This window comes from Sceloporus undulatus, chromosome 4, assembly GCF_019175285.1.
Source record: "Sceloporus undulatus isolate JIND9_A2432 ecotype Alabama chromosome 4, SceUnd_v1.1, whole genome shotgun sequence".
Classification (NCBI taxonomy): domain Eukaryota; kingdom Metazoa; phylum Chordata; class Lepidosauria; order Squamata; family Phrynosomatidae; genus Sceloporus; species Sceloporus undulatus.
Genome location: NC_056525.1, coordinates 139,066,151 through 139,084,631, shown reverse-complemented (window position 1 = coordinate 139,084,631; position 18,481 = coordinate 139,066,151). Strand labels below are relative to the sequence as shown.

General features: G+C 41.1%; 1 protein-coding gene across 6 annotated transcripts in view; it reads right to left on the bottom strand.

Annotated features, from left to right (window-relative positions):
• The window catches only part of KIZ (kizuna centrosomal protein), a 151,074-nt gene extending 134,135 nt beyond the window's left edge, over positions 1 to 16,939 (bottom strand). For 2 of the 6 annotated variants that reach the window (XM_042464691.1, XM_042464692.1), the window contains exon 1: positions 16,661 to 16,939. In XM_042464691.1, coding sequence (XP_042320625.1) covers positions 16,661 to 16,767 — 107 coding nt within the window. In that variant the 5' untranslated portion in view covers positions 16,768 to 16,939. Of the gene's footprint in view, positions 1 to 9,572; positions 9,673 to 15,980; positions 16,369 to 16,660 lie in introns of those variants that run through there. The other 4 variants (XM_042464693.1, XM_042464695.1, XM_042464690.1 and 1 more) reach the window with 4 other exon arrangements.
• Between the last annotated feature and the right edge of the window lie 1,542 nt (positions 16,940 to 18,481).

The window sequence follows — 18,481 nt, the reverse complement described above, 5'->3', positions numbered from 1 at the left end:
ATTGGATGCAGAAGGATTCCTGAAAGTTTTGGGGGATTTTTAGAGCTTCTAGGACTGGCAATGCAGTTAATGCCCTGGTTGACAAGTGACTGGGCAATTGACTCAATAACTACTAACTTCCTTTGTTTAAGTGCAGAACACAGACTCCTTGGTGTTCTGAGGACCTCAGGGCAATGAAGCACTTGGGTAGACGGCTAGAGAGATGATGAAGGAAGACTTGGGATGAATCTAATAAAGTATGGGTTATCACTCAGCAGTAACGGCAGTGAAGAAATGATTCCTTGCTGCCTCTATTATCAGCACAATCTCATTCAGCACAGTTGTTTCAGATAGTCAAGGTGCTATTGCATTCTAGACCCCAAACTGCTGAGAAGCCCTCATGAATGCACTTTTTAAAAATAAAATTATCAAAACTGATCATACAACAGCAATTATACCCTTATTGAATCATAGAGTTGGAAGAGAGCACAAGGGCCATCCACTCCAACCTCCCTGCCATGCAGGAACTCTCAAAGTACCCCTGACAGGTGGCCATCCAGCCTCTGTTTAAAGCCCTCCGAAGGAGACTCCACCACTCTCTGAGGGTGTGTGTTCAACTGTCGAACAGCTCTTACTTAAATAAAAGGAAAGAAAAAAATGCATCACCTATATAGTCTAAAATTTGGTAGTTGTCTAAAAAACAGAAACCAAGTGCCATAAAAATAATCGAATAAACGTACATTTAAAGAATCCTTAGTTTTGACATAACTGTAATATTCTAGATACAGTATATGTATGCCACTGATCAAATGGCAATCCTTTTAGATCTTTTGATACCGAGGTAATTTCTAGTTTCTGCCAGAGATAGAAATACAATAAGATCTTTGTTTATGATCTTTGGGAAACAGAGATAAAAGAGCAATTGCTAGTGAAACAGGAACTGTCTGGCCTGCAATTTTACTGATTTCAGACAATACACCTGACCAAAATTTTGCTATATCTGGTCATTTCCACCAAAGTTGAATATCTGTACCAACCTCTCCATCCCCTCACCAACAGATGCCCTTTGAATTAGGATTAGCATACCTTAAACATAGAGGGTTAAGATAACATCTGTGCATGTTTTTTTAAACATTGTTCAGGATGAAAGGAAGATACAAATTTAAATGGAGCTTCAGTCCACATGGAAGCATAAATATTGTTTTCTGCAGTGTATATCTAAATATTTTTCCCAAGTTTGTTTAACTCAAACGAGTTGACAAGTAAAACAGAACGTAGCTTGGAAGCAAGAGATTTTTTATTTTCTTCTGCAATGAAGAACTGGATGTGGATGAATAAACTCAGGCTCTGTTGGTCAATAGGAAAAATAGCTTGGGGTTGGGATCACAACCTGTTTGGGATGGGGTTGCACCACTCTCAGATTTGTAGCTTGAGAGTGCTTTTAGACCCACTGCTGCTTCTAGAATGCCAGGTGGATGCTGTGGCTGGGAGTGTCTTTACTAGTTTTGGTTGGTGCACCATTTCCTGGGGAGAGCAGATGTGGCCACAGTGCTTCACACATTAATTATTTCCCCATGAGACTACTTTAATGCCCTCTATATGAGGCTGTCTTTGAACAATGTTCAGGGAGCCAGACTGTTGCTGGATGACAATCATAGAAATCTGCATTGGGCATTGCACTGGCAGGCAAATCTGATTCTATAATTCAAGTTGTTCTAATCACTGCATTATATATTTTTTCTGAATTTTGATTTGCCTTTGATTTCTTGTCTATTGTGCTATTATTTAAATAAATTTAAAAATTAATTGCTCTTGCAAATAGCCACAGGTCATTTCACTCACTATGGCAACAGAGAACCTAATTTTCACTTGACTACCAGAACGGAGGGCCCTGGTGGGAAGGTGAGGAGAAAGAAGGTCTGATAAGTAAGGAGGGGCCAGTCCATGGAGGGCTTTGAATGTCGACAGCAGGAGCTTATACTGAATGCGGAAAGGGAGAGGGAGCCAGTGAAGGGATGCCAACACAGGAGAGATGTGGTCAGAGCGGTGGGTGGAAGTGATAATGCGTGCAGCTGAATGCTGGACAGAGATTAAAGGACGGAGGTGAGAAAAAGGAAGCCCAGCCAGGAGGACATTACAGTAATCCAGTCGTGAGATCACTAGGGCATGGACCAGGATCTTGGCAGTAGAGGCAGTGAGATATGGTCGGAATTTGGCAATATTGTACAAAAGGAATCTACAAGCCTTGGCTGTGGTCTGGATCTGAGGGATACACGACAGAGAAGAGTCAAAGATAAAGCCAAGACTGCGGGCTTGCTGGACTGGTTGAATGGAAATGTTGTCCACAGAGACAGAAAAGGAGTGTTGAAGGTTGGGCTTAGGAGGAAAGACAAGAAGCTCCGTCTTGGACATGTTGAGCTTCAAACGCCGATGGCGCATCCACTGTGAGTCAAGGTCTGCTGTCTCAGCCCAGGATTTCCTCTGCCCCATCCCGGATTCGCCCCTTTTCACTTGCTGCCCCTCACTCCTGGAACCTTCTTCCTCCACAAGCAAGAGCCATCACTTCTTTAACCAGCTTCAAAACGGAGCTGAAAACCATCCTATTCAGAGAAGCCTTCCCAGGCATCGCATAATTGTCGCTTACTATCTGATGTTCTGTTGTTGGCTGTTTATCGATCCATTTCCTGTATTCCTATGTACTGTATATGTATTATCCTACTTGTGATTATGTATTTTCCCTGGATAATGATTAACCATCCATTATGAAGCCTTGCCCTCCCTCCAGTCCATCTGCCTTGGTCCAGGCCTCGGAGGTTGAGAGGAACTGCTGGACCTCTTACCCTTTCTCGTCACCACTCCCTTCTCCTTCTGTATCATGTCTTTTTTAGATTGTAAGCCTGAGGGCAGGGAACCGTCTAACTAAAAAGATTGCATGTACAGCGCTGTGTAAATTTACAGCGCTTCATAAATAAAGGTTAATAATAATAATAATAATAAAGAGACAGGAATCCAGTATAATTGCCACACCAGTGTAGTTGCCATGCTCGTGCATCCCAATATTCTATCATGAGTGCAGCAGTGACATGTGGAAACTTCTGAAGCTTCTGAGGCCCAAATTAGACATGGACATATTTCACAATATGAAAACATAGTGTGCTAGGTTCTTTGAATATAATTAATAATCATGGAGGAAGGGGGGTTGATTGGAATTGTGCCGTGCGGAGCAGCAAGATTTAGACCTTTACCCCCCTGCCCCCAGCTATGCTATTTGCAATGGGAAGAAGCTTCCATTAGTGTCCACATGGAAGCTTTCCTCATATTACAAACAGCAAGCACAGGGGACAGATTCTGGGCAGGACTACATCAGATGGAATATAAATGCTATCACTAACCACTTTGTTGTTTTCGCCTTGCCACCACAGTGCACAAAGCTTTCCCCCCTTGCCACTACACCACTGCTATCTCCATTCTTGTACTGGCATAATTATGCTGGCAAAGCCAACAAAATTCTAGCCATCAGTTTTTGTTCTGTGCAAAATCCCCATGGTTCTTCAAATCATTCATTCAGGGTACTCCACATTTCTTGTAAACACTTTCTCTGGGTGCATGAGACCCTTCTAATCCTCATCCGTGATAGGTGTAAGCATAGTGTGGTTTCCACAATTTTGAATTTTTGGGACTACAGCTCCCAGAAGCCACTAGCCATCATGCTGGCTAGAGAATTCTGGGAGTATAGCACAAAAGCAATCTCGTGATTTCTAGATATTCATAAATATTTGGAGGTAGTGAGCTGTGAAATTAAAGAGAATGCAACTATGGTGCTCTCCTTCACAAAAAGTCTTTTCCCAATAGCTTGTGTTTCTTTTCAGTTTCTCTTGAACAGTTGAAGAGGAATATTGAAAAGCTAGAATGTACTGAGGACAGCCAAGATGACAAAATGTTTCTAAATCAGACCCTATGAGGAATAAGTGAGGGAGGTGGGTAGGTTTAATTTGGAAAAGAAAAGATGGAGAGGTAACATAATAGCTATCTTTAAATATCTGAAGGGATGTCATGTAAACGAAGGAGCAAGTTTGTTTTCAGCTGCTCCAGAGACTAGAATGAGCCAATGGATTAAACTAACAAGAAAAAAAGTTCCATTAAATTCAAGGAAGAACTTTTGATAGTACTGTATTAAACAGGGAGACTTCATGCTCAGAGAATGACAGATTCTTCCTTTGGAGGCTGTTAAACAGATGGTCATCTTTTGGGAGTGATTGAATTGTATATTCCTGCATGGCGGGGGCTTGCACTGAATGCTTCTTGTGTTCCCTTCCTACTTTATGATTCTAACTGTACTATGACTTTCTGCAAGTAGGATACCAATACCTATCTGCTGGTATTAGATGACTCAGAAAGCTCACACTCATCTGCAAGTGACAATGAAAACTTTGTTTTGTTGTTGTGCTTTCAATTTACGGTGATCTTAAGACTGACCTTAGGTTTTCTTGGCAAGATTAGCTACAAGGGGGGCCAGTACCAAAGGTTCACTATGAGGCTTAAAGAGAATGATTTGTACAAGGTCATCCAGTGGGTTTCAGTGTCTAAGAAGGGATTCATAATCTGGTCTCGCAAAGTCCTAGTCCAACATTCAGACAGCCATACAATACAGTGCGCCTGCATCATACGTGGGCGCACCATACACAGCTTCCAGCATATGCTGGAAGCCACACTGGAAAAAAGCCTCCCCCGCCCCGGAAGAAGTAAGGGGGCTTGAGCTTAAACGGTTTTTCTTTTGGGGGGGGGGGGGGGACAGATCCCCTGAGTAAGAGAAGGGCCCACTGTACTTTCCTTTTGTGTACACTTAAAAGCAGAAATAGGAAAATAAGGTCTGTTACAGACTGCCAAAATAAAGCTGCTTTGGGTCTCTTTGGAGGTATGCTATTTAAATGATGCATGGGTCCTAAGAGTCCGGAGGTCGTGCCAAAGCCACACTCCATTCCTAAGCACTGGAGTGCAGCTTTGGTGCAGCTTCCGGATTCGTAGGATGCATGCATCATTTAAACAGCATACCTCCAAAGAGACCCGAAGCAGCTTTATTTTGGCAGTCTATAACAGGCCTAACAAAACAGGAAGTGGAAGTAGGGATATGAAAGAATTTCATTCCAAATTTTTAAGCAAGTCAATCTATTTTGTGCTTCCCAGACTAATATGTGGATCAAAACATTCATTTCATATTGTGCATTTATGATAAAATTCTCATACATTGCTTACAAAAATGCTAGAAAATGATGTACTCAAAATTGTACAATAGGGACAGGTGCATATAAAAATAAATACTTTTATTTTAAAAAAATCACAGACTGACCCAGGAATTGGGCAGAAAAGACTTATGACTGAAATCTGGTTAGAAAAGACATATGGCAGAACAGATTAGAAACTAACTCTGGAAACAGACTGAATTGCCTATCCTAAATTCCATGTACATGTATCATATAATATTCTTAGCAGAGAACAGAGGCTTCCTACTGGGAGTCTGCTTAGGTATATTAAAACATCAAAATTCTTAAATGTACACTGATACTCATTTTGTTTTTAACTGCAATCCACACTGAATTTCAATAGTGACACAGAATGTAAACATGAGTATAAATCAATGCATTGGGGATAACATCCTGTCTGTTATCACAGATAAAGCATAGAGACCTCTCAATTCTGCTGAAAATGCATTTTTAACAAAACCCACCTCAACCCCTATATTTTGGGACAAATTAATTGAATAGGTATTTTCATTGTTCTTAGTTGGCAAAGACTGCCACTAGCAAATTCATAACAGTCTTCTAGAACTCTGCTTGGTAGATGCCTGAAAAACTATCTTTCCTGAATGTTTTCCTGAGGCAAGTAATTCAATTGCTCCTTTGATACTTCATCTAGATATGTTTTCTTTTATTAATCCAACTAGTGATAGTATCAGCATATACAAAGGTGACCCTTCCCCAAATGTGTCAAAAACTATTTAACAAAGCAATTCCATCTACAAGCTACACCTTCTACAGTATATGGCAACAGATTCATCACATCAGCCAACTGCAGCACATGTGCCACACCAAGACATGCTGCAAGGAGCTACATCACTCTCATCTTAGATATATAAAGCTACAGGAAGTCTGATTATGTGTGTTTCAAAGTTCTGCAGCCATAAACACATGTGCCATATCAAGACATACTGCAAAGATGCCATATCAAGACATGCCACATGCTAATCTTCTATCTATAAAGCTAGTATAGGATGTCTGATTATGTGTGTTTCAAAGTTCCCCAGCCATCCTGCACTCAGGCACTGACCCAAAGCTAGAGATAAAAATGATGGGGCAGTAGTTCTCACAGATCTCTATCCATTGATGTCCTCTTCAGCAGAGGATGCAAGGACAACCTCCTTCAAAGTGGCAGACACATTGCCCTGACAAAGCGAGGTGTTTACCACACTTTAACCCACCTCTACTAGAACCAAGAGTCCAGCTTACATGTGAAGGAAGGACTGATTCAAGCACATCAGCCATATTATCAGGCTGCAGCAACAGAAACAGTTCCCAACAAAATCTGATCTAATGGAGCATTTCCCCAGACACTGCAATAATTATGGCATCAAGTTCTGAGGGAATTTTCTAAGGGACTTTCTCCTCCAAGTGACTAGCAAATTTATCACAGCAGGTAACCAAGGATTTCACTCCTGGTATCTTTCAGTCTCATCCCAAAAGACTTCCCATAACTCAGAATAACTCTGGTGGTGGACAACATTTCAAGAATGACAAGAAAAGGCAAAATAAAGATTTTTCCTCAGCTTCGCTGTTTAATAATTACAATGTAAAGTCCTCACTGATTTTCTTTATATTCTAACCTGACAGTTGTTGTTTTTCCAGAATGCATAGGGAAGCCATTGAAATCCACAAGCACCTGGACAACTTCAACAGGAAAGAGGAAACCCTTAAAATTAGCAAAGTTTGACTACCAGTCCTGAAAAACTCTAAAATCAAGACCCAGCAAATGCAAATGAAAACCACCCAGGGTCAGGGGTTTTCCCAGCAAACAATGGATCTCTAATTAAACAGACACAAATCCTCTTTGCATATCCTCCCATCCTGAGGCCTTGCCATTCAACAACAGAACAATACACAGATCAACATGGAAACTACTCCTCCCAATCCAGGGTCACACTGTGTGTATATATACACACACACACACCACTCACTTCCATGCCAGCATTCTCTGAAGATGCCAGCCACAGATGCTGGCGAAACATCAGGAAGAAACTCTTCTAGAACATGGCCACATAGCCCGAAAACCCACAAAAAACTATGGATGCCGGCCATGAAAGTCTTTGACTTCCCACAAAAAACTGTACAGTATTAATGTTTATTTCCATTGCACCATTCCACAAGGAGACCAAGGCCTTGATTGAATTGCCAATCTCATCAACCAGAAAATCCCTCAGAACAGTAGTAGCCAAAGTAATGGCCCATGGACCAGTGCTGGCCCATAAGATATTGGCTGCCTATCTTCATCAAGGTTCCAGAAAAGAAAACAGTTTTAGTGTGTCACTGTAATGAGGCTTGAGCATCCACAGATTTTGGTATCCAGAGAGAGTCCTGGAACCAAACCTCAGCGGATATCAATGGCCCACTGTATAGGAAAAAAGGCCTATACAACCTACACAAAGGCCTTTAAAAGGAGTACACAAAAATATCACAAAAGAAGGCAAAGTGGACAATAAAAACACCAGAGTTTGGGGACTACTACTATCCATTTGGAGGCAATTTTTCCTCAGTTCTCCACTTATGGGTGGAGAGCACACAGAGCACAAAAACAGCCTTGGGAGTCTGACATGGGCAGCAGCCTGCACTCTGAAGAGCCCTGCTCTACAGTCATAACTCTATACCTGCTAGAGGAAGGCTGCTGTCAATCCATTATAGCTGGCCCAGAAACTTGCACATTTTACTAAATTAACAGAACAAAGTATGTTTAATGCTAAGAACTTTGGTTCAGATAAAGATAAGGAACAGGTTAGGAAGCTGGGTATGTTTAGCTTGGGGAAGAAAAGACTGAGAGGTGATACAATAGCCATGTGTAAATACATGATATAATGCCATTTAGAAGACACAGTGATCTTATATTCTGCTGCTCCAGAGACTAGGGACACAAACCAACACATTAAAATTACAAGAAAAAAGATGCCAGTTAAACATGAGGAAGAACATCTTGATGATAAAAGCTGTTCAACAGTGGAGCAATAAGAGCAGTTCAGCATTGGAAAAGACTGCCTTAGAGAGAGTGCTCTCCTTCTTAAACACAGTTTGGGTAGTCACTTTAATGAGTGTTTTCATTGTATATTCCTGCAGGCAGGAGACTGGACTTTGCGGTCCCTCTCAACTCTATGAGTCTATTATTACATTGGCAAGCCACCTTGATGGAACAAGTCCTTCCAGAAAAAGGAATGGGATACACACTATCTGATGGGATGCATACGGTGGGAAAGGGAGGAGAGGATTTGCCATAAAAACATCTATCAAAAACCTGTCCATGGCCTTGCTCTCAGAGCACTAGCAAGAGTGGGACACATGCTGCAGTACCTCAGCCATACGGCTAGTTTTCCCAGCATTTCCTCCAACTACGTTGATCCTACTGCTTAACCCAAGCAAAATGGAAGCATTTACAATGTCCAAAAAGTGTTTTTTTCACAATCATGATTCACTACAAATCTCCCAAATTGGCATAAAGTATAGCAAGTACTGTACAGAATAAAACTCAGGTTGCCAAATACTTTTGATCTCAGTCAGCTACAGCACTTTGGGTGTGAAGTGCAAACTTCTTCCAAAGTTCTCAGACTGTCTAAATAAAAATGTCAAATGTAGAAATCTTTAGGAAACAGATAATCAGGTGCCTGAACTCTCTGGATATGTATGGTCAAATGCAAAATCCTGAAATATTCATATAACTTTGACTGAATAAAGTTGCCTGGCGTCATTGTTTAAAACACTTTGTGAGGGTTGTGTTATAAGTTAGCAATAAGCATTCTTATACACAAATCACCTCTTAAGCAGTATTTATACAATCTTTTTGGTTTGTTTAGATATATCTTATATACTCAACTATAAATCATCCTGATATATAAGTTGAGGGCAGGTTTGGGGGTCAGAATTATGGCATTTGATATAACCCATGGATAAGTCCAGAGTAAAACTTAAGGGATGCTAAAACAAGGTTAAAAAGGAGTAAAACTTAGGGATGCAGTGGCTTAGTGGTTAAGACACCAATTCTGATGATCGGAAGATCAGAGGATTGGCAGATCGAGGCCCGAATACTGCATGATGGGGTGAACTTCTGTCACTAGTCACTGCCAACCTAGCAGTTTGAAAGCATGCAAATCCAAGTAGATAGATAGGTACCACATAAGTGAATAGCATTCGGTGCAGTCATACTGGCTTCATGAGCACCAGAGCAGTCCTTGGACAACACTGGCTCTTCGGCTTAGAAATGGAGATGAACACCACCTCCTACAGTCGGTTAAGACTAGGCATTCATATCAAAGGAACTACCTTTATCTTTCTAAAACTTACATGCATGTAACAAATGATGTAAAGGAAGAAGGAAAGGAAAATGATGTCGGAGCATGCTGCTATCTTCCCACAAAGACATTCAAAAAGGTCAGAAGCGGTGCTGTAGCAGAGAGAGTAGAGGTGGTCAGTGCTTCTTTTAGTTTCTCTCAAGATGGATCAAGCTCTTGCCTTTTGCCACTCTATTCAGAGAAAGGGATGGTGCCTATTTTGATAAAAGTTAAGGTACAGTATTTACATCGACCTGTGGATAAGTCAACCCAGATTTTTTGGGTTGGTTTTTGGACTAAAATTTCTAGACTTATACATAAGTATATACAGTATTAATGTTTCAATTAAATAAATTGGATTTCCCAGTTATGTTTATGTCATAATATCTCAGCCCTGATGTTTTTTTCATACCTGCTGCTGCGCATGCCTAGAATCATGCCAACACAATACCAAATGCAACCTGTCAGTCATGAACAGAGGAATACAGAGACGCCTAATTTTTGACCTGCTTGTTGATCTTTCCTGTTTCAAGAGTAAAACTCCCATCTTTCAGTAACAGGCAAGAAATTACATTATTACACTGCTCAATGAAAGCATTTTAATTTTCTTTCTGACTAACCTACCTGTTTTATCTCCCCCATTCATAATGCATGTTTGACCCTGTTAAGAATGAATTCAGTCAGAGTTGATATGCATTTGCTGTACTCCTATGTGCTGCAATGACAGAATGAAGTGACTCTTCCATGCTTCTTTTCTAATTAACTTTTAAAAATACTCTCATATGAAACACATCTCAGAAGATTTTTCATCCGGTAATGTATTTTTTTATTATTATTATTAAAAGCATTTTACCTCGTTCTTCAAGCAAAAAGCAAAAAAGGCTACAAAGTGGATTAAAAAGATAAATAATAGTACAGACATTGCTTTCAAACTTACAGTTTATATAAAGGATGGGCAAAGTGCAGGCCCCAAAAGTGATTTTTTGCTGCCTTTAAGCCCTCCAGACTCCCTAGATCAACCTCTTTCTAGCTAGAAACCACTGAAACTTGCAATTCATCCTTTAAATAGGTTTCAGGGCATTCCCACAATGCTTAACAACAGAAAATGTATATATTTCAAAACTACGTCTCCCATCCACTTCTGATTTTTTATTGTTGCTGCTGTTCTTTTGGCAATGTATTCAGCTTCTAGGGAGTCCATGGGACAGAAAATTGACCCACGGACTTGCCACAGTTGTTTACCTTTTTCTAAATCTGAGATTCTCAACAGTAATCCATGGATACCTTGATCTCCATCCCCAAGAATGAGGAAAAGCTCCCCCTATGACGTGTTACCAAGCAAAAACAGATATAGCTACAGTATGCGTGTGTACATATATGCCTTCAAGTCACCTGTCAACTTATGGTGATCCCATGAATTTATACCAGATTTCATTTATGCATACTCAGGGCAACACACTCCAGGTGCCTATCATCTGTGCACTTCAGACTAAGATTCTAAGTGCTAGTCAAACCAAGACACACCCAGATAAATGCAGAGAGGCATTTTGTCAGAAAAGGTCAAGGGGGTCTCAGCTGCGTAATAAACACAGTGAAGGCAAGGAAATATGTCTCCACATTAATATTGCTTCCTAACAGGTCAAATAAATGGGAGACGTCACTTCATTCTAAAAAAGTAAGAACAGAAGAAAATAGCAATACAGTACACCTAGCCATAGCTGCATTTCTGAATTTCAGTCCAGTAGTACAATGAAGAACTCATTCTCTGTCTAGCTGGAAGATTTTTTAAAAGTACTGGCATTAGAAGGAGCCAATGTGGTTAGCGTTTTGAGCACTGGACAAGCACTCTGGAGGACAGGGTTCAATTCCGAGTCCGGCCATTGAAACCCACTGGATCAGTGGTTCCCAACCTGTGGGTCGGGACCCCTTTGGGGGTCGAATGACCCTTTCATGGGGGGTCGCCTAAGACCATTGGAAAACACCTATTTTATTTACAGTCATGAAATAGCAATGAAAATAATTTCATGGGTTTGGATCACCACAACATGAGGAACTGCATTAAAGGGTCGCGGCATCAGGAAGGTTGGGAACCACTGCACTGGATGATCTTGGGGAAGTCACACTCTTTCAGGCTTATAGGATGCAATGCCAAACCCCCTTTTGAAGAAATTTGCCAAGAAAACCCCATAATGTGTTTGCCTTAGGGTGTCATAAGTCAGAAATGACTTGAAGGCACACAACAAGAACAGCAACAACAGCAACGAGAGAGGAATGGAGAAACACAGACTTTCAATGATGGCTTACAGCAGTATATTTGCAGTAGACAATGCAATAAAGCTTGAGATCGAAAAGAATGGAATTGTGCTCTAGCTGATCCCACTGTAGCTGTATGTGCCTGCCCACAGCATGCAAGGTGAACACTGGCTGCCTCCAGAATCACGCATGAGCAGCAAAACAAAGAGAAAATAGCCCTGCCTCACCGGCTCCCCCCAGCTTGTTTATATCTAGAAGTTTGGCCATCAAAATGGAAAGCCTAAAAAAACAGAGGCTGGTGAAGGAAAAAGTCGTTCCTGGGTGCATTCTGCAAGAAGCCTTCAAGTGGCCTCTTGAAGGTTCAACATGTTGTTGTCTTAATTAATCAAGCTTTACAGGACTTGATCATTTCAGGTAAGCCTTAAATGATGAGCACATTATGAGTTTGGAACAAAAATGTTTACTGAAACATGTTAAAATGCTCTTATTTTTTGTGATGTAGGGAACTGTCCCTATTCTTTCCATGTTATTTCTACCTCCAGTACCAAATTGTCTGTTAAATAAGTAATACCCTGAAATAATAATAATAATAATAATAATTTATTTGTATTCTGCTCTTTTCCCAGAACCGGGACTCAGAGCTGTTCAACAATATTAAAAGAACAATACAATTAAAAACATAGAAAAGAAGTCCATTAAAAAGAAATTAAATTATTAAAATATTAAAATACATAGCTATTAAAAGAATCAAGCACATTTTTAAAAGATAAAACTGTTTAAAACAATTTAAAATGAAAATATATTATTATTATATTTATTTGTTAAGCGGTATATCTGTAGTTCATAGCCATCCTTCTCATAAACCATTAGGAAAACAGGACTCGCACCACAGCTTGCTTTAACTATAAAACAGCAGATAGCCAACAGCTCGGTCTGAAAGCAACAACTACTGTATATCATGTTGCTTAGCAGCAGGTATGGATCAACTATCTCTATTTGCAGAGCCATATCAGAAAAGTGAAACACATTATAAACTAAGAGTACAGTATTACAACACAATCACTAAAAAAATGCTTAGCAGTTGCGATTTCCTTGAAGTAGATTGCAAACCCAATTCAAAGCTTTTTTACAATACCATGGAAGAGGAATTGGCATTCTTCCGCTAGGAATATTACCTGTTCTCAGTCTTATTCTTACTTTGATTTACTTCTACTTGCACTAAAACTGTAACTAAAATTAACTACAGACTAAGTAACTACAAATCAATGTACAAACTGTATTTTATTCCAGAAGATGTTTTTTTCCCCTCCAGATACATAAGAACAGAAGAAGACTCATACAAACAAGAGTGCAATCCAAGGCATGTCTACTCAGATGAAAGTTTCACAGTATTCTCATCGAATCCCATTGTGGGAGAAAGATGGGCTATAAATCCTTGAAATAAATAAATAAATTACCACTGCCTTTGTATCCACAATTTTTCACATGCAAATATTTAATGAGCAGAACAGCATGTTTACATAAAAAGTCAATGCTCATGCTACTTTTTAGTTGATGAATTTTAACCATTTTAAGTGAGGTGGCCAAATGCAAAAAAAGGGCTACGCTACAAGCCGATTGCTGAAAAGTTCTGCTTTCACATTAAAAGTGTAAGAACCCTCTCTTTTCATATAGCCATCCAAATCTGAAAACCGAGGAAAGAAGTGAAGATCTTAGGCAACTAGAGGCAGTAAAAGCAGAATTGCAAGTTTACAAACTACACTCAATGGATTATCCAGGAGATATGGAGGGTGCCATTTCCTGGTTATGGAATAAGCTATTCGAAAGATCTTTTATCAGTACAATCCTATACATGCCCACTCAGAAGTAAGTCTCATTTAATTCAGTAGGCTTGCTTCCATATGCATGAGTACAAGATTGCAATCTGAGCCTGTTTTATTTAAACGCGACTTGACAATAAAATCTTAACACAATTTCATAGTTTCATTTTCTTGCCTAGCTTTTACAGAAAGCTATGCTATAGGTTGGGTTGGGGGGGGTCTCATGTAGATTCTTGGAGCTTTTCACCTGGTAGAACATTGTAAAATGTTATTTATTTATGTATTTATTTATTTATTTATTTATTTATTTAACTTTTAAGCTACCTTTCTCCCAAAGAGGGACCGAAGGTGGCTCACAAATTAAACTCTTCAAAAGCAACTTTCCAAAACAATTAAAATAACCCAGTTGAAACAGTACAAAATTAAGATTAAAGCAGACAAAAGTAAAAAAAAAACAACAACCACATAATCTAAAACATATACCCCATACAAAAGCCACCCTGCCATGATTTTAAAATGACCTTCCTGTTTAGAATACGAAATGGCACAGTCTACCATGGTATCTCTTCAGGCCACTTCATTCTACATTGGAGGTTTTTAAACACAGGCTGGATAGCCATCTCTTGGGAGTGCTTTGACTGTGAGTTGGAGGTTGGACTGGTTGGCCCTTGGAGTATCTTCCAACTCTATGCTTCTATGTGCGCAAAGGCCTGGAGTCCCTTGTGTACACACACAGATTGTGTAGAAGGAGATGGCAGAATTCGGAGGTGTAGGAATAGGATGAAAATAAAACTTCTCACAGGAAAGCACTGGCTCTGAAGGCTTGTCAGGAGGAGGAGGAGGAGGAGGAGAAGAAGGATGAGGAGAGTGGGAGAAAACCCAGAGCTCGGTATTACTTCTGCGTGTCAGCCTTCTTACGGGAAGAAGTACTGGGGATGCCACACAGGCACACACTGACTTGCAGTGTGATGAGATCTACCACCTGAGAACTACAGTGGGTCCTTGTTATCCGCTGCAGTTTGGTCCCAGGATTCCCCGTGGGTAACAGAATCCATGGATGTTCAAGTATGTTCAATAAAAGGTACCTGTTATATGAAATGGAAAAATCCAGGTTTGCTTATTGTAAAATATATTTTGGGGAGTATTTTCAAGCCGTGGATGATTGAATCCGTGGATAAAAAAAAATCTGTGGATACAGAAGGCCAACTGCATATCTCAAGTCTCCGCTCTACTGTATGTTGAGTCTGCTTCTTGTGTTGATACATCACTCAACATGTGGAGTCTCCTTCTATGGAGGTTTTTAAACAGAGGTTCGATAGCCATCTTTCGGGGGTGCTTTGATTGTGAGTTCCTGCATGACAGTGAGTTGGACCAGATGGCCCTTGAGGTCTCTTCCAACTCTGCATTGGTCATCATCCGGCCTGGGAGGGAGTGAAAAGGCAGGCCCAACTCCATCAGGCCTAGCCAGAGCAAGAAGAAGGGCCCTCCCTCCAGTCAATCTGCCTTGGTCTCTCCTCAGAGGGAGAGAAGAACCACTGGGCCTGATCCCCTTCCCCACCACCATTCCCTTCTCCTTTTGTGTCCTGTCTTTTTAGATTGTAAGCCTGAAGGCAAGGAACCGTCTCAATAACTATCTGTAAGCCACTCTGAGATCTTTTAGGGCTGAAGAGCAGGGTATAAATACCATAAATAACAATAAATACACTTCTATGATTCTATGTACACACACACACAGGAATGCAAGCACCACCTGCCAGCGATTCGGCAAAAATTCTTCTCGACCTAAATATCTGTGAGGGAATACAGTATACTTTTTGTTGTTGTACTTGTTGTCTTCACAGAGTTTCCAACGTATGGCTACAAATGACTTACAATTACAAAAGAGGAAAGACATGGCAACAAATGACGTACAGTTACAGAAACGGTTAGCAATGACTTATACACTTGTCCCTCCATATTGGCTAGGGTTAAGGGCACAAGACACCCCCCCCCCCGTGAATATGGAAAAACAGCAAATAACCAAAACACCATGTTTTTACATGAAAGGACAACTCTCTAAGGAATCTCTAGGTCCTCCGGTGCAACTCTGTGGTCAACGTCCGACAGACACTGACCATAGAACTGCCCTGGAGGAGCTACAAAGGCCTAGTAGAATGTGCTCTCTAGGAATCTCTAGGTCTTTTGGTGCAACTTTTAAAGTTGACCATAGAGTTGCACTGGAGGACCTAGAGATTCCTAGAGAGAACATATTAATCAAATCCCTGAATAATCAAATCAAACTATCATGGGGTTTTCCTGATGTAAAACAAAAAGGTGAGGCTCTGCTATGTAATACATATTTAACGTACTTTGTAGCTTAGCCCAGGTTTGCTGTCGTCATGTAGAGGGCAGATTTGAATTGGAATTTTGCTTATGCTCAGGAGCTGGAAATGATAGTATTGAAATGTATAGAGAGCAAAGGTTGCTGAGATGATGAATTCAGGTCACGTCGAATCCTCTGTTGCTCTGGAATGTAATTAATCCCTGAAACGGCTCCTAAATCGGGATACTAACCCAAATAAAGGGAAGTACTGCAGATACCGTTTGGAGCCAATAAAAGAAAAACATATAGATAACAGTTTGATCGATGGATACCCCACGAGGGACAAAAACGTAATGTCAGCACATACAATACAGGGGTTTCCCTTGAGGCTGAGAGAGTGTGACTTGCTCAAGGTTATCCCAGTGGGTTTCCATGGCCGAGCTGGGTTATAATCCAACAAAAAACTACAGTTCCCAGAAACCCACACCAGGGAAAGACACTCAACTACGGTGGCTCAGGAAGGCCTAAATTCCCATTAGCGCAGCACCACCTCCTCACCTGCCCCAGCCCCGCCCCGTCGCTTAGCAACGGGGAAAGCCCGGCCACACCCACACGCCGTTCTCTGGACCATACCAACTCGTGACGGGGGGAGCAGCAGAAGACCTTCAAAGCGGAGGTTCCATTTTCCTAGAAAAGAGGGGGGAGCGGGGAACGCCTCGACCTCACCTGTCCCGCAGGTGCGCCTGGAGGCGGCGGAGCTGCTCGTCGTAGTCGCCATCCCCGCCTTTCCAGGCCGAAGGCTCCCGCGTCCCACCTGCGCGGGCAGCGGCCATCGGACCAGCGCGGCAATAGAAGGGCCCCTCGGCTCCTGTTTATTTTCCGGTGTCTCTAAGCTACCATCGTTGATCCCGGCATGCAAAGCGGAGGCCACGCCCCCTTTCCCTCCACGAGCCAATCACCCGCCGGCGCGCAGGGAAGGCCACGCCCCTCCCGTGGCCTCACATCAGAACCTCCCTTAGTCTTAATCAGTCTTATTCAGGCTGAGTTCATCGACGCCTCAGGAATGACCCAGTTTGGCCCCGCCCCCTCGCCTTAACCGTCATAGCTCCCTGCTGAGGGCTTCTGGGAATTGTAGTTTTTTGTGGCAGAGAGAGAGAGCGAGAGAAGGACTCACAAAGTCTCACAAAACTACAGTCCCCAGAATTCACTAGCATTGAGCCAGGGCTGTTAAAACAGTCTCAAACTGAATTATTTCTGCATTGTGTTTTGCATCTAGATTGCAAGCCTGAGGGCAGAGAAGTGTGTCATTAACAATTTGTAAGCCACTCTGATAGCCTTTTGGCTGAAGAGGGGGGTATACATTATTATTACTATTATTATTATTATTATTATTATTATTGGACTTCCAGGCCCCCAGCTGAGAAAGGCTGATTTATTGAATAATAATATTAATAATAATCAATTTTATTTATATGTATACCGCCTTTCCAAAAGATTACAGCGGTTTACAAAATTACATAAACAAATACACAAAATACATAAGCAATTTACCTAACCAAATAAAATACATAAACAATACACAATGTATACAAAGTAAAATTCCATCCCTCATCCCTTAACTAAAATACAATCGCCATGAATGCGCTTCATAGTAGCTGTACTTTGTTGTGGCGCAACAGTTCTCTGAGAGAGAGAAGGCCTCACAAAACTACAGTACCCAGAATTCCACAGCACTGAACGATGACAAATAATAATAATAATAATACAAGGGGTTGCTTGCTCAGCCATGGAATGTCACTGGGAGTGCATCTACGCTGTAGAAATAATGCAGTCTGACATCACTTTAACTGTCATGGCTCCAGTCTACAGAATCCTAGGAGATGTAGTTTTGTGAGGGCCTGCACCCTTTGGTAGAGAAGACCTTGACCTAAAGGCCTTGTAAAACTATTGTAAAAAATGGTCCTATCGCAGATGTCAAACTGCATTATGGAGTTTATCACATGGGGGAAAATATGGAGTTTAAACAGTGATTAACCTGCGAAAATGGCGCAATTGACATTAAAATGCAATTAAAATGAGATTAGCACAAGAGTCATTATCCCATAAATAACCAGGGAGTAAACAGGCAATAAACAGCAAAAAGTCAATCACAGGATTTTCATGGGATATGCTGCTGTTTCTTGCCTGGTTATTGACAGGATAATGGCACTTCAATCACGTTTCATCTCGACGTCATGTGAAAACCATTAGGGCAATTGCAGGATTATCACAGGTTATTCATGGAATAATAATAATGTTTATTTATATTTCAATAGCGCTTTGAACATGACAGTGTGTGAAAACCATTAGCGCAATTGCAGGTTTATTAGGGTTAATCACCATTTATACTTCCAATTGTCCCCAGTGTGATAAACTCCTATGTCTACAGAGTAGATAAACCTTCAGTATCCCTGGGAATGTCACCCTCTTCTAGCCATCATCCAGAGGGAGAGAAGGGCAGGTCAGCTCCATCAGGCCAAAGAAGAGTAAGAAAAAGGCTCCTCCCTC